Genomic DNA, 22,915 nt, shown 5'->3' on the forward strand with positions numbered 1-22,915 from the left:
AAATGTACGTCAGTATGCAGTTTTCCCTATTGCTCGCGTGCCAGCGATTATCCCTCTGCGTGCCACTGTTGGCACGCGTGCCGTAGGTTGCGACCCCTGCTTTGGATCATGAGCTGTTCCAAGTCTTATCCATACTTTTTTCTTCCCGTCATTCTGGTACAGGTTGTAGCGTCTGCGTAGGATCATGCTGGAGTGTTGGACTGTTTATGGCTTAAAAGACCCTTTTAGCCTTTTGACATTTGCATATAAATTACAGTTCTGGTCAGAGATGTTACTTGTATAGGGGTTGTAAATTGCCAAATGGTTCTTCGCCGTCAAAGAAGATTAGAACCAGCCCCCACGAGCATCCTGCAATCAGAGTTCAAACACATTCCACGGAAAGCTGGAATGGCCAAACGAACACACACACACACACACCCAAACTAACACACACACACACATAAACACATTTCTTTATTTTAGACTATAATTAATCAGTTATAATTGTATCTGGTATATGCATGTGGTGTGTACATTCCCTTGTTAGATTAGATGAGTTACCACTCGTTATTTGTATTAGTTAAAGCCATAAAACACTTATATTCAGGTGTATGTGTGTATCTTTGGTTTAATCTATTCCAAATGGTTGCTTCTTGGTATCAATGTCACCCGTTCTTCATTTCTCGGACAATGACGTACAGTATGTGATTGTGAAACGCATCATATGACTCGCACGATATTTTGGGTTAAAACCACGGATGTTCCAGACCGGCCATAAAGCATGCAAATGAGCCATAAAACAAGAGACAAAGAAGATTCTCCCGCTCAAAATCCATGTCTCTCATTGGTCAGAACACACAGAATAGGAACTCTCAAAAACGATTAGCCCAAAATAACTTAGGCTCAGAAAACTTCTTCTTCGTTTGAGACAACACCTTTCAGGACTCTCAAGACCTTCCTCTTGAGTTTTATTTTCCGGCAGTTTTTACTTTCAAGTAACGTTAGTCGCTGTGGACTTCTTCTTCAGAGGAACCAGAAGTAAAAACTTCCAGCTGACTCCTCACGAACTCATCAAAAGAGCTCCGTTATCTACCGCATCCGGACTCTTTTTCAGCGATCGAAAAACCAATGCAAGTAACCGCTTGAAATTATTCAGATGCGTGTTTAAATCTCAGTCTCTTTTAAGGTGATTATTGGATTCTTTGATGATTTTTCAGAGGTTGTGGTTAAGTGATGTGAAATACTGCCATTCTTTTCTATTCTCTATCTTTTCCTTACTTTGTTTCATTCTGTGTATATATGTTTTAGTTAGTTATATGTTAGATATAGTTTCATTTTATTAAATCCCTTATATTCACAACGGATTGTCTCTGTTTACTGCTCACAGTTCGAAGTCAATGAATGTTTGAACCCTTGCTACATTTGGCTAAGAATTACTGCTAGCACTGCACAAAGAAGGACAGTTTATTGTTCCGTGGCCAGAAAATAAATATTCCTTGAATTGATAAATGATTATATTGTCTGCTCGGTGGACGGACAGATCAAATAATTGTAATATTGATTCTGCTACAGTTAATTCGAAGATATAATCTAAATATTTATTATGAATCATAACCAGTTGTGATTCGTCATAAATATTCCCCTTTTTAGAGCTAATAAATAATAATAAACGTTACAAGGTTGATCTTAATTTCAGCCATCCAAAGAATTATTTTCCAGAAGTGGTCTGGCTTTTTTAGATGTTTTTTGGCAAATGTCTAATCTGGCCTTGTTTGCACCTTGTGGTGAACCCTCTGTATTTGTTCTCGAGTCTTCTCTTGGTTGTAGACTTTGACAGTGACACACCTACCTCCTGGAGAGTGTTCTTCTCTTGGCTGGATGTTGTGAAAGGGTTTTTCTTTACCATGGAGAGGATTCTCCGATCATCCACCACTGCTGTTCTCCATGGACGGCCATGCCTTTTTATGTACGAATTTGGCCACTCCTAATGTTCCTGCTATCTATCTTATGGATTTGTTTTGTTTTTGAAGCCTAACAGTTGTCTGTTTCACTTGTATGGAGAGATCCTTTGACCTCCTTATGTGGGTTCACAGCAACAGCTTCCAAATGAAAATGGCTCACTTAGAATCAACTCCAGATCTTTTATCTGCTTAATTGATATATAAATAACGAAGGAATAGCCCACGCCTGTCCATGAAACAGCTTTTGAGTCAATTGTCCAGTTACTGATGGTTCCTTGAAAAAGGGGTTTAGGTACATATTAAAGAGCTGTAATTCCTTAACCTTTCCTCCAATTTTGATGTGAATACCCTAATTAAAGATCAGAGTGTGCACTTTAAGCCCATATTCATTATATAGCTGTAACTTGAATATGTCAGCAGCTAAAATAATAAAAATTTTGCCTGTGTCCAAATATATATGGACCTAATTTTATATACGATAAGACAATAATTAATTTCATATTATGGTCGATAATCATTATATGCATTTTTTATTGATGTTTTTTTATTTGCCCAGATTTTCATCATAAAAGATTATTTTAGGTAACCCTACCTAATGATAAACATGAATCTGCATAAAACTACTCCACTAAACAAAAACATTACATTCTACCATTGAGCCCTTGGAAAAAGACAAAACATTATGTCCATCAGAATGAGAAAATTACAGTCAGTGTTGTAGGGGGATGTCACTATCGACATAGTGTGAAATATTGTGATTAAAAAAGGGCCAGCCGTGTTTTTTGAGAGCTAAATATTGAGCCACAGTCAGGGTCAGTGGAAATTGTGGGAGGATTTGTTCATTAGCAAATTATTTATTTCAGAGTTGTTCAACGAAGACTTATTTTACCTTTAAAGGGCTTATATGACGTTGCTAAAAAAAGAACATTATGTTGTGTATTTGGTGTAATGAAATGTGTTTATGCAGTTTAAGGTTAAAAAAACACATGATTTTCCACATTCTGTACATTATTGTTTCTCCTCTATGCCCCGCCTTTCTGAAACCTTTTACAAAGCTCATCGTTTTGAAAAGCGAGGTGTACGCTGATTGGCCAGCTATTCAGTGTGTTGTGATTGGCCTGAATACCTCAAGCGTGTGAAATGTTACGCCCCTTACCTTACTGTGATGCCGTGTCCTGGCATGATGAGACAAAACCAATAAAACCCATTACAAACGAGGCATTTGTTGCATCCAGTGGGGACATAATTACTGATTATAATGACTTATACTGTCTTTTTATGCGTTGCGTTTGCAATCGCGCCCCGTAAACATAAAACCATGTCTGCATTTGTGATTGGAGAAACGACAAACATTATTTGTTAGAAAACCGGCATTGTAGGCTACTCTCCCAGGAAACAGTCCTCGTCCTCCGTAAAATATATGGGTTAAACTGTTCTAGAACAGTGTTGTAAACTTAACCACTGATTATTAGTTAGAGTGTAGTGTCCTCTTTTGGAAGGCCAAACAAAGTAGTTTTGCTTTCACAACTACACACACACAGCGTCTCCACGACATGGCGGCGGCGGCAACAACAATACTACAGCCAGAATCAAAGTTACGCCTTCTTTCTTTGCGTGAACATTTGGGTGGCGTTATGCAAATCTTCCCACACAGTGATGTAGACATGTGGGGGCGTGTTTAAACGAGGCGTTTTAGGAGGGCGTGGACGAGTCTTAACTTTTATAAAGAATATCTCTTTGGGTTTGAGACTTTAGTATTTGCAACTTTAGGGATCTTATCTATTCACAAACAGAAAGGAAAACTTGAAATCACATCATATGACCCCTTTAAAGCTTTTAATGGAGTGTGAGTCTGAAGCATATGACTTAAAAAAATATGTGTACACCTACAGTATATGGCTGTGCTGTATAGACATGGTGGGGGGTGAATTGTGCCTGAAGGTCCAGAATCTCATCATTCATCTAAGCTGCACAAGAAAAAGCAACATGCCTCTGATTTCACTTGATTTAGCTGCTCTCTGTGCTATTTCTATCTTTTACCTTCCATTTTCCTTCCCTTTCCCCCTTGTTCTTTGTTTCTTTCGTTCTTTCTCTCAACCTCTCAGGACTGTGCAACAATGCAGTTCTGTGCCAATAAGCTGGATAAGAAAGACTTCTTTGGCCGCTCTGACCCGTTCATGGTGTTCTACAGAAGTAATGAGGACGGAACGTGAGTTAGCTGTCTTTCTCACTCTGATGCGCAGGCAGGAAAGCGTGTCTTCTTTTTGTGATGTCCAAATTGTTCTAGCCAATAAAATTCTCTTAGTACAGTAAAGGCTTACAATATGCAAACTTCTAACTGTAATAAAATATATTCATGCAATGTATACTGCTTTGTTTGAGTTTAACTTCTTTGTTTTTTTGTTTCTTAGGTTCACTATCTGCCATAAAACTGAAGTGGTAAAGAATACGCTGAACCCCGTCTGGCAGCCGTTCACCATTCCTGTCAGAGCGTTGTGCAATGGAGATTATGACAGGTGCACTCACACATACACACACAGACATGCATGTCAGTAAACTGATGCTTGTGTGCCTGTCGCCAGTGTTAACAGCTCTCATTCACTAACAGTGCATGTGCGTAAAACCTGTGGGCAAAAGCTTTCACACAGTAATTGATTTGTCAATATATTGTTCAAAATATAGGATTATTTTTTAAGATAAAACCCATACACAATCACAGAAATGTCTATATATTGTATTGTTACATATTATAATGTAATTTGTATTTATTTTGACTTATTTTTTATTAAATAGATATTTTAAAAAAAATGATATAAGTAATAATAGTAACATTACTTTACATTACATTATATTATATTATATTATATTATATATGTTTGTCATATAAAAAAAGAATATACTTTTTTAGAGTAACAAATTTATTTGATGCAGTCAATCACGTGTAGTCTAGGACTATATAAAGATGTTTAGTATATGTAGATGTTTAGGAATGTATTATGTTCATTAACATGTGGGCACACGCTCCCTTATTTAGAATAATTTAGCAGTGAGGATTTAACATTAGAATGAGAAAAAGAGCACATTTATGTGCATGCAGTGTTGTGAATCCTGCAGAAATTTACCATGAGAAGGCTGTTGTATCCGAACGAGACCCTGTGTATGTGTGTGTTGAGAGGAATCGTGTCCCTGTGCTCTTCGATTCAGTCGCACATTGAGACCAGAATGCTGGTACTCATTGCATCAGCATTATTTGATCACAGACAGCCCTGTTCACGGTGCTGCACTGTTGTGATTTATGTGCTCAACAAGGACACATTATTTTTGCTTTGTACTTTCTGTGTAGCAGATATTTCTAGTCTCTTTGTTGGTCTCCATAGGCCTATGTACTATACAGTGTGTGTGTGTGTGTGTCAATCAGTTTGTTGTGTTCATGAATACTTGGTAGGCTATACTTTTGTGTGTGTGTGTGTGTGTGTGTGTGTGTGTGTGCATTTTCATGGCCCAGGTGAGGTTTGCAGACATGTTGGCAGCTGTGTGTCGTCTGAGAGCTGTCGTAGCCAATCAGGACACAGGGAACAGAACCACCTGCCACCCAGTCCCCACCTGCCCTCTGATCCCGTGTGTGAGAGAGAGACCGAGCGAAAGAGAGAGAGAAAGAGGAAAGTGAAACTCCAGCTGTTGTGGTGCTGTGCTAATTATTACCTGCTGTAGTGATGCCAGCAGAGGGGAGTATTTATATTGCAGCTGGGATATGTTTTTCAACAAAAATGTCTGTAATTAGAGTTTTATATGTTATACAGATCCTAATATATTGGATTTAAGTGAGAATAGGGTCAGTCTGTGTCAAGTTGCACTAACTTCCAAAAATATGGCATGACTTTAGAAAGATGGCAGCATCACTGTTATTTTTACACAGAGATCGGTTGGTTTGTGAGTCAAATCTGTTGAATTGACTGTTGTAGCGATCTATGTTGCATTAAATGCCAATGGTGACAGTTAATGCAGTTTCCATGCCTCATTCAGTGAAGCCTAACTCAAGAAGTATTAAATATATCTCAGTAGTGCTTTTTTCCCAAACTATGACCATTGGCATATAATGCAACAAGGATTGCTGAAGTCAACAGATTTTACTGATAGACCTATCATAATTTCCCTCTGTAATTTGGCTCAAAATCTCATGTGAAATGTGTCATTTTGACCCCCTTTCACAAAATAGTGGATTACTCCGTAAATACTTATCCATTGCATTTAATATTTTGGCATTCTTCTTCATTTACATATGTATTCCACCAGGAGAAATAATTAGCAATGTAATGACTGGGAAAAGGCTGAGAGTATGATGTTTTGTCATTATTTGATTCATTTGAGAAACATCACATGTGAAAGAGTGCTGCTATACTGATGATCAGCTTAGGTTGTGCTGATACGATCCAAAAGCTCAAGCCGAGTTAGTTTTTAACAGCTGTGACCATCAGTGTGCGTCTTCTGGGTGTTTGTCTCTTTCTTTTCACAGAGACAAATGCTTTTGTGGCATCAGGTTAGCAAAGAGGGTGGCGCCTCCTTCAGGGGTCTTAAACAAATGAGAGCAAATTTGGTTTGATTGACATGAGGGGAAGCCATAATTTGCCCATAGTGTCATGACTGATCTGCATCTGTCTGTGATCTTGGGGAGAGACAGGAACAGCACTTAACCCTGTCAATCAGCCATGCTCCTGAGGGAAACATCTCAGACTTTACAGAGGAAATTACTGCAGGGCTTCCTGACGTATATCAGGCACCTCTGGGTGGTTGGTAGAAAGTTGTGGAAGTTGTTTTTCTGTAGAATGTCCTTTAAAATAGTTATGTTTAGCACTTTAGCACACAGTTTTTAGTGTATAAAAGTGTGTAGAAATTCTAATCAGACTACACATTTTCCTATATGTTTCTAGTGTTTGCTGGTTTGAATTGTGAAGAAAATGTTTTTCTATAATATTTTTTTATTAGATTCAAATATATGCTACTATTCAAATGTTTGGGGTTGACAAGATTTTTGAATGTCTTTGAAAGAGGTGTCTTATGCTAGCCAAGGCTGCATTTATTTGATCAAAAACACAATAAAACACTAATTGCAAGGGGTGCAAGAAATACTTTTTATTATTATCAATGGTAAGAACGGTTGTTCTGCTTAATATTTTTGTGGAAACTATAATATTTTTCAGGATTCTTTAAAAAAATAAAAAGACAATTTATTTGAAATAGAAATCTTTTGTAACAATTTAAAAGTATTTACTGCCACTTTTGACAAATGTAATACATCCTTTGCTGAATAAAATTATTAATTCCTTAAAAAGTCTTATTGACCCCCAATAATTTGAACAGTAGTGTATATGATATTTTATATAATATAATAATTTTCTCCACTCTAGTCTATTATTGTGGTGTAATATATTTCAGAGTAAACATAAAATAAACTGTGGTTGGTCACTTTACATAATCAGACTCTTGGCTAGAACAAGCTTCTTTGTGAACTGGACCTTTTGATATTTAGTTGAAATTCTGTGAAACTACTGGTTGCCTCTCTGTAGGGAATCTGAGAACTAATAGACAGGATGCGGTCTATCATATGATCTCTGATGAATCTGCTACATCTGTTCTCTTACACCAGAGCTGAACCAGTCTGCTTTACCAACAGATGGAGAGTTTCCCCATGTACTCTATGGAATTACTCAGTGGAGACTCTGTGTTTAGGTCCATTCTTTCATTCCAACTCAGATGATGCTTCTGTGCCTCTGAGATTTCATTACTACCATTGCAGAGTAAACAACCAGCGAACGATTCTAATCAAACAACAGTACAAAATCATAATTTGCATCCTACGACGGTGGATATTTTTCTGATTTACCATCACATTTCCACTTTTTCTAGCATAATCATCTGAAAAAATAAACAAGTCTGAGGAAAGGCAGGCATGAATTACCATCAACCAGCATGCTATTTCTTGTGAAGCTTGTTGACCAGTGGAGGCTTTCTGTTTAAGCTTGTAGTTAAAAGACTAGTTCACCTAAAAATGAAAATGTCAATATTTATTATGGTCATTCTTAAAAAAAAAAATATATATATATATATATATATACAGTGGGGCAAAAAAGTATTTAGTCAGCCACCAATTGTGCAAGTTCTCCCACTTAAAAAGATGAGAGAGGCCTGTAATTTTCATCATAGGTATACCTCAACTATTAGAGACAAAATGAGAAAAAAAATTCCAGAAAATCACATTGTAGGATTTTTAAAGAATTAATTGGTAAATTCCTCGGTAAAATAAGTATTTGGTCACCTACAAACAAGCAAGATTTCTGGCTCTCACAGACCTGTAACTTCTTCTTATTTTGAAGAATGTATCAGGTTTTTTTTAATGGTCCACAAAATGAAAGTCAATAGAATGCAATGTTGTCTAGTCATTTGTGCCGTGGACACAAAAGCTAAAACATTCTTCAAAATATCTTCTTTTATGTTCTACAGAAGAAAGAAAGTCATACAGATTTTGGAATGACATGAAGGCGAGTAAATGAAGACAATTTTCATGTTTGGGTGAACAAGGAACAACAGTATCCAAAACACAACATACATTAGGCTAGTTATTAACAGGGAAGAAGGATGATTGGCTGAATTGTGTGTAATCTTTACAGTTGCCTGTTTTTTGTTAATTCATTTTCATCGTGACCGTAAATTCAAGCACATCCTTGCATTTTGTGATAAGTGTGTGACATGCTTTGGTACCAAATACCGTTTAGAGCTATTACCCTCGAAAGCCATTTTTATTAATGAGTCTACAAATCTCAGCTGCCTCTGTGTAATTGATCGCGTTAACTTGCTTTAAACAGAATGAGTTTCTAATTATTCAAAACTTCAGATGTAATTAATGTTTAAATGAAACTCGCCTGCGTCCTGTCAGGTGAAGTGACGCTCCACGTCTGCTCCGTGTCACAGCCCGGGAGTTCATTCCCTTAATTCCGAGTGCACTGTCTGGATAATGGCCTGTAATTGGTTGGTTTTAGCATGGAGATGAAAACCACAGTGAGAGTGAGCCTCTCAGCTCTGTTTTAATCAGAAAGCATCCATCAGTTCAGCTATCGCTCTCTTTTCGGTGTCTGAAATATCACAAACCATGTTTCTAAATGCTCTGTTTTTCATTTTTCAGGTCAATTAAAGTGGAGGTGTACGACTGGGACAGAGATGGCAGGTAGAGAAACACGCACGTTTGTTTTTTTCCCACACTACACATTTATGTAATATATTCTCCTATGTATGCATTTGGTACACCCTAAAGGCACTTTATTTTTTCAAATCATATTTTTTCCTTGATAACGTAGCGGCAAAATTTCCCTCTAGCTTTCTGCAGTGCTGTCAACTCTGCTGTAAAATGCCTGGCAGTAACAAATACTGATCACTCCAGATCTCATAAAAAAAGTTCAAATCCATCTATCTTCATCATCACAGACCGTAAGAGTCTCATTGTTGTTCTTTGTGCTTCAGTCATGATTTTATCGGGGAGTTTACCACCAGCTACAGAGAGCTCTCTCGTGGTCAGAGTCAGTTCAACGTGTTCGAGGTGAGTTCATTGAAGCAGATACTGATCCATTGATCATCAGAGACTTTATTGTATATGGATAAAGGAGTGATTCTAGATTCATGAATTTATGATGTCAGAAAAGAAATAAAAATGTTTGTGTATGAAAGCTTATCTTTGGAAAAAAGAGAGAGATTGTGAGAGTTTGAACATCACCTTGATATTCAGAGTGTTTTTTCACCAATAAGTTTTAAAATGTATATAATGTTCATGTAAAAAAAAGTACATAATTTGTATGTATGTATGCATATATATGAATATATGTGTGACCCTGGACCACAAAATGAAATAGAAAGATTTATGTATCATCTGGAAGCTGAATACATAAGCTTTCCATTGATGTATGGTTTGTTAGGATAGGACAATATTTAGCTGATATACAACTATTTGGAAATCTGTAATCTGAGGGTGCAAAAAATCTAAATATTGAGAAAATCACCTTTAAAATTGTCCAAATGAAGTTCTTAGCAATGCATATTACTAATCAAAAATTAAGTTTTGATATATTTACAGTAGGAAAAAGAAAAGAAAAATGTATCATTTTGACCCATACAATGTATTGTTGGCTATTGCTACAAATATACCCATGCTACTTATGACTGGGTTTGTGGTCCAGGGTCTCTCTCTCTCTCTCTCACACACACACACACACACACACACACACACACACACACACACACACACACACACACATATATATATATATATACACACACACACACAGCTGGGTTACATGATTACATGATGAAAACTGTAGTTAGTAATGTAATCTACTCATTTTAGGTAATGTATTCTGACTACTTTTTAGACAACTACTACTACTACTACTATTATTATTATGTTTTGTTATAATGTTGATATTAATTTATATAATATTAATAATACTGTAATAATATTGTTTTAGTGCTGTGCTGTCTAAACCGACAACTTGGACCAGCCATGTTGGAGCTGGTTTTAGTTAATAATGAACAAAATGTAGGAATATGTTGTACATGTATTATCTAATGTTTTATCTAAGAACTTGAGTTTTCATTTGCACTGAGATGGATTTTCTTAATATCTGTTCCATGAGAGATTCAGCAAGCAATGAAAATTGCACCATTTCAAGTATCCCTTATTTGCTCTCTGCGATTATCACATTTTGTCTGCCAGCAAGTACAGCAGCAGCAAATGAGTGTGAGAGATTGCTTTTGAAGGTTTATGGAAGAGAGCAAGAATAGAAAAAAGACCAAGCAAAATGCGTCAATGCATGACAGGGTACAAAGCGTGTGTTTATGTGAGAAATGAGGAGAGCATACCAGATAGCTATGTAGAGGTGAGGAGTGTGTATAAATGTGTGTGTGTATTCACCCTAGCATTAGCCCAGTGGTGGGGTGAGAGGGTGGTTAGATGTTCTACAGGAGTGTGACAGTCCCAGTGGTGTGCTGAAAGGATCTGGGGTTTCCTGGGGATTGAGTTGGACAAACAACACTAGAAGCTGCGGTGTTGGTTCATTTAAACCCCAATCCATTCAAATCAGATCATCTGTGTCCTGGTTTCCAAACAGTTAGCCAAGGTTGCGTATGTAACCAACCTGAACTGGATTTCTCAAAGCATCTGAACACTTAGATCAGTTGTGTCTTTAAAAGTAAGTGGAACAGAAATGACTGGGAATGATCCAGCAGCAGAGCTCTCAGACTTCTCCTTTTGGACAAGTAACGGGTCTAATAAGAACCATTTTCTCTCATTCTCTGTCTCTCACACACTCCCACTCTTCCTGTAAATGATGTGTCATTTCTAAATGTTCAATTTCAGGTGGTAAATCCTAAAAAGAAACTCAAAAAGAGGAGATACATCAACTCTGGCACAGTGAGTAGTGAGTTTGCTATCCTAAAATCCTGCACATAATCAGTATTTCTTTTTGTCTTCCAGTACAAACATTTAAACATGCTAAACTTACCTTAGAAGTAAAACTGCATAAGATAATACGATTTATTTTCAATATATCTTAAATTAAGTTTACATTTCTTATCACATTGTCAAATAGTTTTTCTTGCTTGAAGAAAATTAAACTAAATTCTTTGAGAGTTATGCCTAAAACAAGAAAAAAATTATATTTGTTAAACATAAACAATAAAAATAATACAAGAGATGTTCTCTAAAAACAAGTTCTTTTTCAGAACAATTTTACTCTCTCTTTAGTAACACTGTTATTTTAGTATTATTTCTAGATGTATTCATATTTTAAATTAGCTTATATATATATATATATATATAAAGGGTCTGAATACTTAGGACCATGTGATATTTCAGTTTTTCTTTTTTAATAAATCTGCAAAAATGTCAACAATTCTGTGTTTTTCTGTCAATATGGGGTGCTGTGTGTACATTAATGAGGAAAAAAAATTAACTTAAATGATTTTAGCAAATGGCTGCAATATAACAAAGAGTGAAAAATTTAAGGGGGTCTGAATACTTTCCGTACCCACTGTATATCATTTATCTAAGTTTTATTTCAGAATTATTGTTGATTTCCGTTTTAGTTAACAATAACAGGGCAATGTTGCATCTCAAGTGCATTTTGTCCTGTTTTGCGGATGTTTATATATTTTTACTAGAAAACTAGACAATAACACTGAAAAAAAGAGCTTTATGCATTGCATTCACTGCATTCTTAGATTAATTTTGTCCAGCTGTATTCCACAAGGACTCTGAACATCTGGATAATATTCAGATAAATTACTCGAAAATCTGAGCTCCAAGTCCCCTGACTGAATAGTGCTTTCTGTTTCATACTCTGATAAGGTGAGCAGTGAGGAAGTAATATTGGAGGTCCGGGTGGATAACAATGATTAATGATCCACAAAGACTCTCCGCATTGACTGCCATGAATTGGCTTTGAGATTGTAATCAAAACTCAAATTAATAGTCCATCACCTGTCTTCCACCCAACATGGAAAGATTCTGGTTGTCTAATGACAGTACTAATGAAAAAGACTGTGTGGCCTTGACAGCTGAGAGAAGAGTCTTTGCATAATGCCATGATAGATTGTTTCTTGACAGATGTGGTTAGTGCTCATACGCTGGTGTAAACCGTCTGTTCTTTGTTGCTCAATTACCCAGGTGACACTGCTTTCATTCTCGGTGGAGGCCGAACACACGTTCCTGGACTACATCAAAGCAGGGTACGGATGAAAATACACACAATCTCCCTCATGTAAGCGTATGTACCGAATTTAGACTTTTCTAAAATGCTTCTGAAATCACAGCGTCACAACATGTAATTTTTGTAAACATTCTCAGCGGATGTAAAGGTCAGAATCTTACTGAAGCCATCAGGATGTTATCACAGTAATGGCGTCAAACAGCTCATCAAACAGCTTTGGGAAAGAGCTCCGGTAAACAAGACCTGAATAACCCCTTAAATGTTAAACTAGAACAACAAACACGGCTATTGTAGTAGTTACTGTAATCAGCATTCAGAGGTTGCCAGGTCCTCTTCAGTTTACACTGATGAAAGGCTGGCCTTGTACACGGATGCCAGTAGTGTGGAAAACATCTCAGAGCTGTTGACCTTATACTGTCGTCTGATCCATTGATATGTCTGGCATTAGGAAGTATGACCTTCTGCCCACTCTGTGTCTGTTAACTCTGACATAAAGCCTGCTTCCTAAACCTGAAAAATGCTGCACTGATAGGCAGTATCTGGAGGTAGGAAGGCATCAGAGCATTTCCGAATCCTGCCTATTAAGATACCTCCATCAAATCAGTTTTTAAAGCTAGTGATTTATCCTGTCTGTATACTGTAAAAAAAAGTATATTTGTATTAAAAAATATCCATTAATATTTACACAATTATATAATATTATTAATTACACTACCATTGAAATGTTTGGGGTCTGTAAGATAAAAAAAAAAAAAGAAATGAATAATTTTATTCAGCAGTAATGCATTAAATTTATAAAAAATAACATTATTAGTATTTTATATTATTAGTATTTTTTTTTATTTACAAAAATCTATTTCAAATAAATGCTGTCCTTATCAACTTTCTATTCATCAAAGAATCCTAAAAAAATGTATCACAGTTTCCACAAAAATATAAAGTAGCACAACTGTTTTCAACATGTTTATTGAGAACCAAATCAGAATATCAGAATGATTTCTTAAAGGGATAGTTCACCCAAAAATGAAAATGTGATGTTTATCTGCTTACCCCCAGGGCATCCAATATGTAGGTGACTTTGTTTCTTCAGTAGAACACAAACAAAGATTTTTTTAACTCAAACAGTTGCAATCTGTCAGTCATATAATGTAAGTGAATAGGAATCACGGCTTTGAGAGTCAAAAACACACACAAACAAAACCAAATTAAACCCTGTGGTTCGTGATGACACATTGATGTGTAAAGACACGATACAAACGGTCTGCAAGAAACTGAACAGTATTTATATCGTTTTTTTACCTCTGATTCAACGCAATTTCCGAACTGTCCTGAGCGCGTTCGCGTCTTTTTCTTGCTTTACGGCAGATCGCAGACTTATAAGTTATTACTGCCACCTATCTCTCAAATGAACCATTTACACTCTATCTACAATCTCAATTAGGAGTGTCAATGGTCCATTTGAGAGATAGGTAGCGGCAATGCACTTATAAGTCTGCGATCTGCCGTTCGTTTCGTGTCTTTACACATCAATGTATCATCCCGAGCTGCAGGGTTTAATTTGGTTTTGTTTGTGTATGTTTTTTTGACTCTCAAAGCAGTGATTTCCATTCACTTACATTATATGACTGACAGACTGCAATGGTTTGAGTTAAAAATCTCCGTTTGTGTTCTACTGAAGAAACAAAGTCACCTACATCTTGGATGCCCTGGGGGTAAGCAGATAAACATCACATTTCATTTTTGGGTGAACTATCCCTTTGAGAAATAATTCTGATATTCTGATTTGGTTCTCAAGAAACATGTTGAAAACAGTTGTGCTACTTTATATTTCTGTGGAAACTGTGATACATGTTTTTAGGATTCTTTGATGAATAGAAAGTTGATAAGGACAGCATTTATTTGAAACAGATTTTTATACATCTTGGATGCCCTTGGGGTAAGCAGATAAACATCAAATTTTCATTTTTTGGGTGAACTATCCCTGTAAAGATCATGAGACACAATGGCTGCTGATAATTCAGCCTTGCTGTCACAGGAATAAATTACATTTAAAAAAATATTAAAATAGAAAACCGCTACTTTCAGTTGTAACATTTTTTTCATAATATTACTGTTTTTACAGTACTTTTGATCAAATAATTGCAACCTTGTTGAGAATAAGACTTCTATCGACCCTAAACATTTGAATGCTAGTGTGTACGTTTATTTATATTAAATATTGTAATTTAAATTTTTTTATAATATAATTTTTTGGGTTTACAGAGAAGCAAACATTGTTTTTATTAAGCAATTTCCTGGATGTTTCCAAAGCTTTCTTAAATTTGTTCTAGATCATTATTGTGATGTTATTGTTCCTAGGAAGGAATCTTCATACTTAGTATCTTCATTGACTTACTAGGCAGTAGTTGGTTAAAGAAAGAAAACTGGTTTGCAACCTGTCTGTTGTGCTGAGTGAGTAATGCCTGGCTCTCTTATTCTGAATGGTTCATGGATAAGATTCAAAAATCAACATAAAATCAGAATCACCTGCTTTATCAGCTGTAATGTGTGACTACAACAGCAAGCAATTAATCTGATAACCGTGCTTAATGGTTTGAATGTTCTGCTCTCTCCACCCTTTTGTGATCCAATATTGATAAGTTCCTGCCACGGTTCCTGTCCCACACCTAAAGATACTAGTGTGTCTCATCCTGCTGGAGACTGATATCACCCAGTATCTCTCACTCTGTCAGTCAGGCTGTGCTATTTAAGAGATTGAGTGAGGGAGCAACAACGTTTCTAGCTCTGGACTTGACTTTGGTGTTGTGGTCGGGGTGGTTAGTACAATTACTGTTTTACAGTTTTTGTATCAATATCTTGTGCTGTGGTACTTCAAAACACAATTGTTCAGCTACCTATTGGCAAACATTGCCAAATAGTTTTTTCCCCCTTGTTTTAAACATAAATCCAACAAACAATTGTGAGGATTATGTGTAAAACACCTCACCAAGGCTGCATTTATTTGATAAAAAAAACAGTGAAAACAGTCAGATTGTGAAATATTATTACAATTAAAAACAATTGTTTACTGTTTTAATATATTTTATAATGTAATTTATTCCTGTGATGTCAAAGCTGAAATTTCAGCATCATTACTCCAGTATTCAGTGTCACATGATCCTTCAGATATCATTCTAATAAGCTGATTTGCTGCTCAAGAAACATGTTGTGCAGTTTTGTAAAAACGGTGATACATTTTTGATACATTTGATGAATAGAAATTTCAAAATAACAGCAGTAAAAACCTTTTGTAACATTTTAAATGTCTTTACTGTCACTTGTGATCAAGTTAATGCATCCCTGCTGAATAATAGTATTGTTTCTTTATGAAAAATACATTTTGTTGACCCCAAAATTTTGAATGGTACTTGTTTTCCGTTAATTATATCTAAACAGCCTTAAGACAGGAAAACAAGACAAAAATAGATAATATATATGTATTTTACAGTTAAAGAGATTGGTGATTTAATGTATTTTTATATGTATCTACACTCTCAAAAAAGGTACAAAAATTGTCTTTTCAAAATGGACCATTTAGGTACTAACATGTACGCTTTAGGGATAAATAAGGTACAAAGGTGTACTTTTTCAAAGGTACCACTCCAGTGACAGCTTTTGCACCTTAGAGTGTTGGGTTTATAATAAATGTGGCAAAAGTCTAAAAATAAAAAACAGAGAGGCAGAGTAATAAAGCAAGTGAGAGCGTAAGCAGTCTATGATCTGTGACTATTCAAAGACGTGGCTGACCTTTCACACTGGAGTAATCTATATCGCTCTGACATCGCCCTGTGTGCCACATTCAGTTCACTCCGACTCAGATCACTCTGTCCACACTCAAACTGCTTTCTGTCAGGTTTTCACCTTTGTTATTTTTCTCCATCAGACTCTGACCTTTAATATTGATGGTGAAAGCAGACCTTTGTATGGATTTCCCATTGCTACATGTTTCATTCACTTTCCTCTTTACAAAGAGGACTATATATATAACCCTATTTCGTTCTTAAATCATCATATCCTGGTTCAGAGAGTGAGATGGATTCTCTTTTTACTGCAGCAAATGAGTGAAAGAATCATGTCTTAAGAGAGAAGTGTTAATTATAGTGCAGGTCATAAAGGTAGCTGTCAGAGTTAATGTAAAATTGAAAACCTTTTCTGAGGACCTTATTAAATGTTTAATCATGTTTTTGAAAAGAAACTGTCTGCATGGAAGAACTTCCGTCTAGACTAGTTAATCAAATTTACATTAAGATCAGCATTAAAAATATTTCTTCAACAGAAAACAGACTCAGACAGATTTGTAAAACTAGAAACAAACGAATGAGATGATTGTTGACAAAAGTAGAAATAAAATAGATTAAAATTTAGAGTAGTATAGCTCAGATCTTGGAAGAATTTGTGGATAAATCTTTAACTTTTGAGCAGTTAAACTGAACACAGTTTGTGATATTGTTGAGATCTCCTCTGAAACCCTAAAGGATAAGATTATGGGGACTTTTTCTTAGGAGTAAATCCTGAGAAACAGTCTCCGTTGATCTCCATTATTTTTGATCTGTTTCATTGCTGTCTAGGTGAAATCATTAAGATTAGATTTGTGATTAATTTCCAGTGGGAGATACAGTAGAAAAAAACACACATACATTTTCATGGAAATGTGATGCTTTTGTTCTTTCTTATTTTTTTTTCAACTAATCTTAGTATAGCACTTTTTATATGTGATTAGATCTTTAGAGGTCTCTTGAACTCATCAGATTGCACTTTATCCTGGGCCAGAGGGAGACATTGTGTAAAATGTGATTGAAGAACTCATGAGGGGAATTTAGCTTTAGAAAGACACAAGACACTCATAACCATACAGCAAGGAAATACAAAACTACCGCATTGCAGAGGTATGTGTTCCTAGATCAAGTTACACATTAGTACATTTACAAAATATATTTATATTAAAAAACTGTCAGTGCTTTTTTGCATTCATTGGATCAAAAGTGTTAATTTATCATGAATGTAAAACACATCTGTCTTCACTGTTGCTAATGTGACAGTCACAATTCCATCATTCTATATCATTCTATTCTAGCTGTTTTTTTCACTCCTATAGATGGCATTCAGAATTCCAGCATTAAGATAAATGTTCTTCATATAAAAGCTCTGGTCCAAAAGCTCTTGGAGGTTTCTTGTCTCCACCAAAGGAGCTGTTGAGGTTCCCGGTATAATGCAGATTAATGCACCAGCCCCGGCTTTGTGCCTGGAGATATCAGTGATAATCAAAAAAAAAAAAACTTGAAATGGATGGAAAAAAAGGAATGAAGATTAAAGAGCATAAACAGAGCTTGTTAATCACCATTGTGCTGCTCCCCCCTCCTTCCTGTTTATATTGTGCTGAGTTAAATAATAATAATAAAGGCTGGTAAAAAGGATTCAGTTTTTTTGGTCCTTACCCAAGGTCTTTACATAAACACAATACCCTTGTGTTGCATATGAATATGAGTTGGCCCGAATCTCATTAACAGATGTGTGGTCATGTTTGCGGATGTACAGTGGATGTTTAAAATACATAATTACTCTCTGCTGACCCATCACTGATGAATCAGCGCTTAGGAAAACTTTTCACTATAGGGGTTGTGTATGAATGACAGCTGTAGCCGCATGTTGATTAGGGCCTTCTTTGAAATACTTTTCCCCCATTTCGTTTTTGTGTTTTACCTACTTGCATCGAGGATAATTTCTTTGTGTGTGTGTGCAAATGTTTCATAAATATTCACTGACTTCGTACTCCATGTTTTCCGACATTCTCGTCCAGAGCTCATTTCGCATTTGCACTGAGACCACAGAGTTCATTCTGAAAGGGGAAAGCCATTGAGATTCAGATATTAGATGTCATTATGATATTTTTCAGTGCTTCAGAGGTTATCTGTACAAGTGTTCTGTACTCCCATCAGCAGCAGAAAAACTTGTTTGTTCTCGTATAATCGGTTCCATTGTGCAGGTGCTCTGATTAGCCATTTGTTTTCTGTGGGCTCAGTGCTTTCTGTTAATTTAAAGGGAGATAAAGAGATTAACAAAAGCAACTAAACAAAAACATTGGTTATCCAATTAGATGTTTTATGGCCATTTAAAAATGGCAGTATTAGAATCTGTAACAGATTTTTATATATTTTTATTTTAATATAAATGTATTTCTATAGCACTTTTCACAATAAATACTGTACCAAAGCAGCTTTACAAAAAATAATGCTTTATGAGTGAGACAAAATCTGGGACCTACAGTGGGGAAAAAAAGTATTTAGTCAGCCACCAATTGTGCAAGTTCTCCCACTTAAAAAGATGAGAGAGGCCTGTAATTTTCATCATAGGTATACCTCAACTATGAGAGACAAAATAAGAAAAAAAATCCAGAAAATCACATTGTAGGATTTTTAAAGAATTTATTTGCAAATTATGGTGGAAAATAAGTATTTGGTCAATAACAAAATTTCATCTCAATACTTTGTTATATACACTTTGTTGGCAATGACAGAGGTCAAAAGTTTTCTGTAAGTCTTCACTCAGTATAGAAACAGAGTTGTGAGCAAATCTGTGATGTCTGGCGGTTTTGTATGTGGAAGTCTTCCTCGACTGCTGTTCTGAGACCAGTTTCACTGTTGCCCTAATTAAAAAAAATGAGGAAAAAGAAGTGGGTTTTACACAGATGTTGGATCTGCCCACCAGGTAGAGTTGATTGCGAGGAACATCTGGCTGCTGAGCAGGAGGTTAGCTGTCTGCCTTTCAGGTGAGAGAGATGACACAATGAAGGGCTGGGGATGGTAATTACACCAACCTCTCGAACAGCGAGAGTGGAAACATTGGAGTGTTTTGAAGCTGGAAATGAGATCTGTGCCACAGTTTGGGGTGAATCAGGATCCATCACCATTGTTGAGCCTCACCGTCAGGTTCTCACATCTGTAATGTGTGAAAATGTTGGCTTATAGTATATCGAAATGCTTTCATTTGATATTCTTACCTTCTCCTCTTTCTCTCTCTAGCACTCAGATCCATTTCACAGTGGCCATTGATTTCACTGCGTCCAATGGTAAGGATTGTTTTGTTTTTTTCAGTGTTGATTGGATTTGTTCTCTATGCTGTTGACCAACAGGTCTGAATCAGATTTTGCCTTAATTTATGAATCAGATTTTGCCTTAATTTATGATTTCTCTCTCTTTTTAAACCCTAGGGAACCCTTCTCAGTCTACCTCCCTGCATTACATGAGCCCCTATCAGATGAACGCGTATGCCATGGCGTTGAAGGCCGTGGGCGAGATCATTCAGGACTATGACAGCGATAAGATGTTTCCTGCATTGGGCTTTGGAGCCAAACTTCCTCCTGATGGCCGGGTTTCCCATGAATTTCCCCTGGTACCGGTTTCCTAGATATGATAGATTATGTGGATTTCACAGCTAGCTGGTGCACATCCAGAGTCATTTCTGTTTGAATACTAAATGCGTGCCGTGTTTTTCAGACACTCTGAATAATGTTGCTTTGTGAAATTTAATGTGTGAGGGTATGTATGGTTGTTTTGAAGTATTTATTTAGTTGTTTGCACATATGTTGATGATATTGTAATTAGTAATGCTCGGTTACATTTATGTTTAATGTGTAAATAAGGCTCTCCTGACACTCCTGCTCATTAACGTTACCCAAGTATTCATGATGCGTGTGTGCCAAACCCTCATCTCATCGAGCATTTTGAGTCTCGTAATTAGTTTTCGCTTGCTCTTTCTCTTTTAGTCTTCCATCAGCTACTCCTCCTTCCACCTCTTTTTCCCTGTGCTGGAACTTAGGATCATGACTATTCATTTTTATTCATGCTGCTTCACTTTTCAAGTATCACTGTCCTTAGAGCATGAATAATTATCTAATGATGAATCATAAAATACTGAACAGATTCTGAGATCCCTAAGGGCGACACACTAGAGAACGTTTTGACGGTACTTTTGCCGAATATGAATGTGCAAAATTGGTTTTTAGTATGAAGAAAGAACCAGTTTTTGGTTGCGGCTTCTCTTTATGTCCTTGAGACGCACCATCGCAATTGAAATCAATTGATTCGCAGTTAAATTCACGGATGTGGCGCAAATTCTAGTGCGTAGACACCCTAATAAATACTCTATACTCTATAGAGTTTTATATTCAAATGAATAATGACAGATATCTAGAGAAATGTAAAGTATCATGATAATTCTAGTCTGCCGAGTTGGCATTGACAGTAGAGGCATAGTGCTAACTGATCTCTGGTGTTCTCTTTGAAGAATGGTAATGTAGATAACCCATACTGCAACGGGATGGAGGGCATCCTAGAGGCTTACCACGAGAGTCTGAAGACTGTCCAGCTCTACGGACCCACCAATTTTGCTCCTGTCATCAACCATGTAGCAAGGTAAGAAAAATGCAACAGCATTCGCTCAAAGGAGCATGCTGGCACAGTTGAAAACTTATCCTGTGTAAACCAGTGCTGAGATTGATTTCTACACTCAAATGAATAGAAAATGGTCCTATTAAAATAATGTCATGACGGACTTTATTTTGAGTTTTGCCAAACAAAAGATCACCTTTTCATCTGGTGTTTTGGGACTCGTTGGCTAAAACTTCATAGCTGGAGTTGACATCTTAAACATTAGAAAAATAGGAGTTCATAGAACAAAACTGGTGATCTTTTGGAGATGTAAAAGTGTGGTCACATTTACTATCATTTGGTGAATTTTAAAGGCCAAATATAGTTAGTTCAATAGGAATCTGTGCAATCTGGAGTTTGGCTTGAGGGCGAAAGATTCACCCACACAGATTTCACATTGTGTTCAAGTTGGTCACGCAAATTTATAGCTGTAATCACTAATACTGTCATTAATATGCCCTTACATTTAAGCTCACTATTTAGGCTGCTGCTTCTGTTTGCATATTCTTCAGGCTGTCCTGGGTACTGATGTATGCAGGAAAGTTTTCACCTTAGAGTAAAAAATAAAACTAATAACTGAAAAAAATATATACAGTATAAATAAAACCATATTGTGACATGTGAAGTCGCAACTGTGAGAAAGAGAAACAAATGAAATATTTAGTCACTGTTGTGATAAAGTAACGAGAGATATAGCATTGTAATTGTGTTACAAAGTTGAAATTGTGAGAAAAAGTATCAACTGTGAGAAAAAACAGTTGAGAACCAAAGATTTAAATTAAAATATACAGGTGCATCTCAATAAATTAGAATGTCGTGGAAAAGTTCATTTATTTCAGTAATTCAACTCAAATTGTGAAATTTGTGTATTAAATAAATTCAATGTACACAGACTGAAGTAGTTTAAGTCTTTGGTTCTTTTAATTGTGATGATTTTGGCTCACATTTAACAAAAACCCACCAACTCACTATCTCAACAAATTAGAATATGGTGACATGCCAATCAGCTAATCAACTCAAAACACCTGCAAAGGTTTCCTGAGCCTTTACAATGGCCTCTCAGTTTGGTTCACTAGGCTACACAATCATGGGGAAGACTGCTGATCAGACAGATGTCCAGAAGACAATCATTGACACCCTTCACAAGGAGGGTAAGCCACAAACATTCATTGCCAAAGAAGCTGGCTGTTCACAGAGTGCTGTATCCAAGCATGTTAACAGAAAGTTGAGTGGAAGGAAAAAGTGTGGAAGAAAAATATGCACAACCAACTGAGAGAACCGCAGCCTTATGAGGATTGTCAAGCAAAATCGATTCAAGAATTTGAGTGAACTTCACAAGGAATGGACTGAGGCTGGGGTCAAGGCATCAAGAGCCACCACACACAGACATGTCAAGGAATTTGGCTACAGTTGTCATATTCCTCTTGTTAAGCCACTCCTGAACCACAGACAACATCAGAGGCGTCTTACCTGGGCTAAGGAGAAAAAGAACTGGACTGTTGCCCAGTGGTCCAAAGCTCTTTTCAGATGAGAGCAAGTTTTGAATTTCATTTGGAAACCAAGGTCCTAGAGTCTGGAGGAAGGGTGGAGAAGCTCATAGCCCAAGTTGCTTGAAGTCCAATGTTAAGTTTCCACAGTCTGTGATGATTTGGGGTGCAATGTCATCTGCTGGTGTTGGTCCATTGTGTTTTTTGAAAACCAACGTCACTGCACCCGTTTACCAAGAAATTTTGGAGCACTTCATGCTTCCTTCTGCTAA

The 22,915-nt window shown here is 36.4% G+C and overlaps 1 protein-coding gene across 1 annotated transcript in view; it reads left to right on the plus strand.

The window, feature by feature from the left end:
* LOC107550474 (copine-5-like) overlaps positions 1–22,915 on the plus strand; it is a 94,823-nt gene that overhangs the window by 60,172 nt on the left and 11,736 nt on the right. Inside the window, exons 8-16 of the mRNA XM_016231756.1 lie at positions 4,046–4,149; positions 4,352–4,456; positions 9,118–9,159; positions 9,453–9,528; positions 11,341–11,394; positions 12,649–12,710; positions 19,750–19,796; positions 19,938–20,119; positions 21,014–21,141. Of these exons, the coding sequence (XP_016087242.1) occupies positions 4,046–4,149; positions 4,352–4,456; positions 9,118–9,159; positions 9,453–9,528; positions 11,341–11,394; positions 12,649–12,710; positions 19,750–19,796; positions 19,938–20,119; positions 21,014–21,141 (800 nt within the window). The remainder of the gene's footprint in view (positions 1–4,045; positions 4,150–4,351; positions 4,457–9,117; positions 9,160–9,452; positions 9,529–11,340; positions 11,395–12,648; positions 12,711–19,749; positions 19,797–19,937; positions 20,120–21,013; positions 21,142–22,915) is intronic.

The sequence above is a fragment of the Sinocyclocheilus grahami genome, unplaced genomic scaffold, assembly GCF_001515645.1.
Source record: "Sinocyclocheilus grahami isolate Dianchi unplaced genomic scaffold, SAMN03320097.WGS_v1.1 scaffold399.1, whole genome shotgun sequence".
Classification (NCBI taxonomy): Eukaryota; Metazoa; Chordata; class Actinopteri; order Cypriniformes; family Cyprinidae; genus Sinocyclocheilus; species Sinocyclocheilus grahami.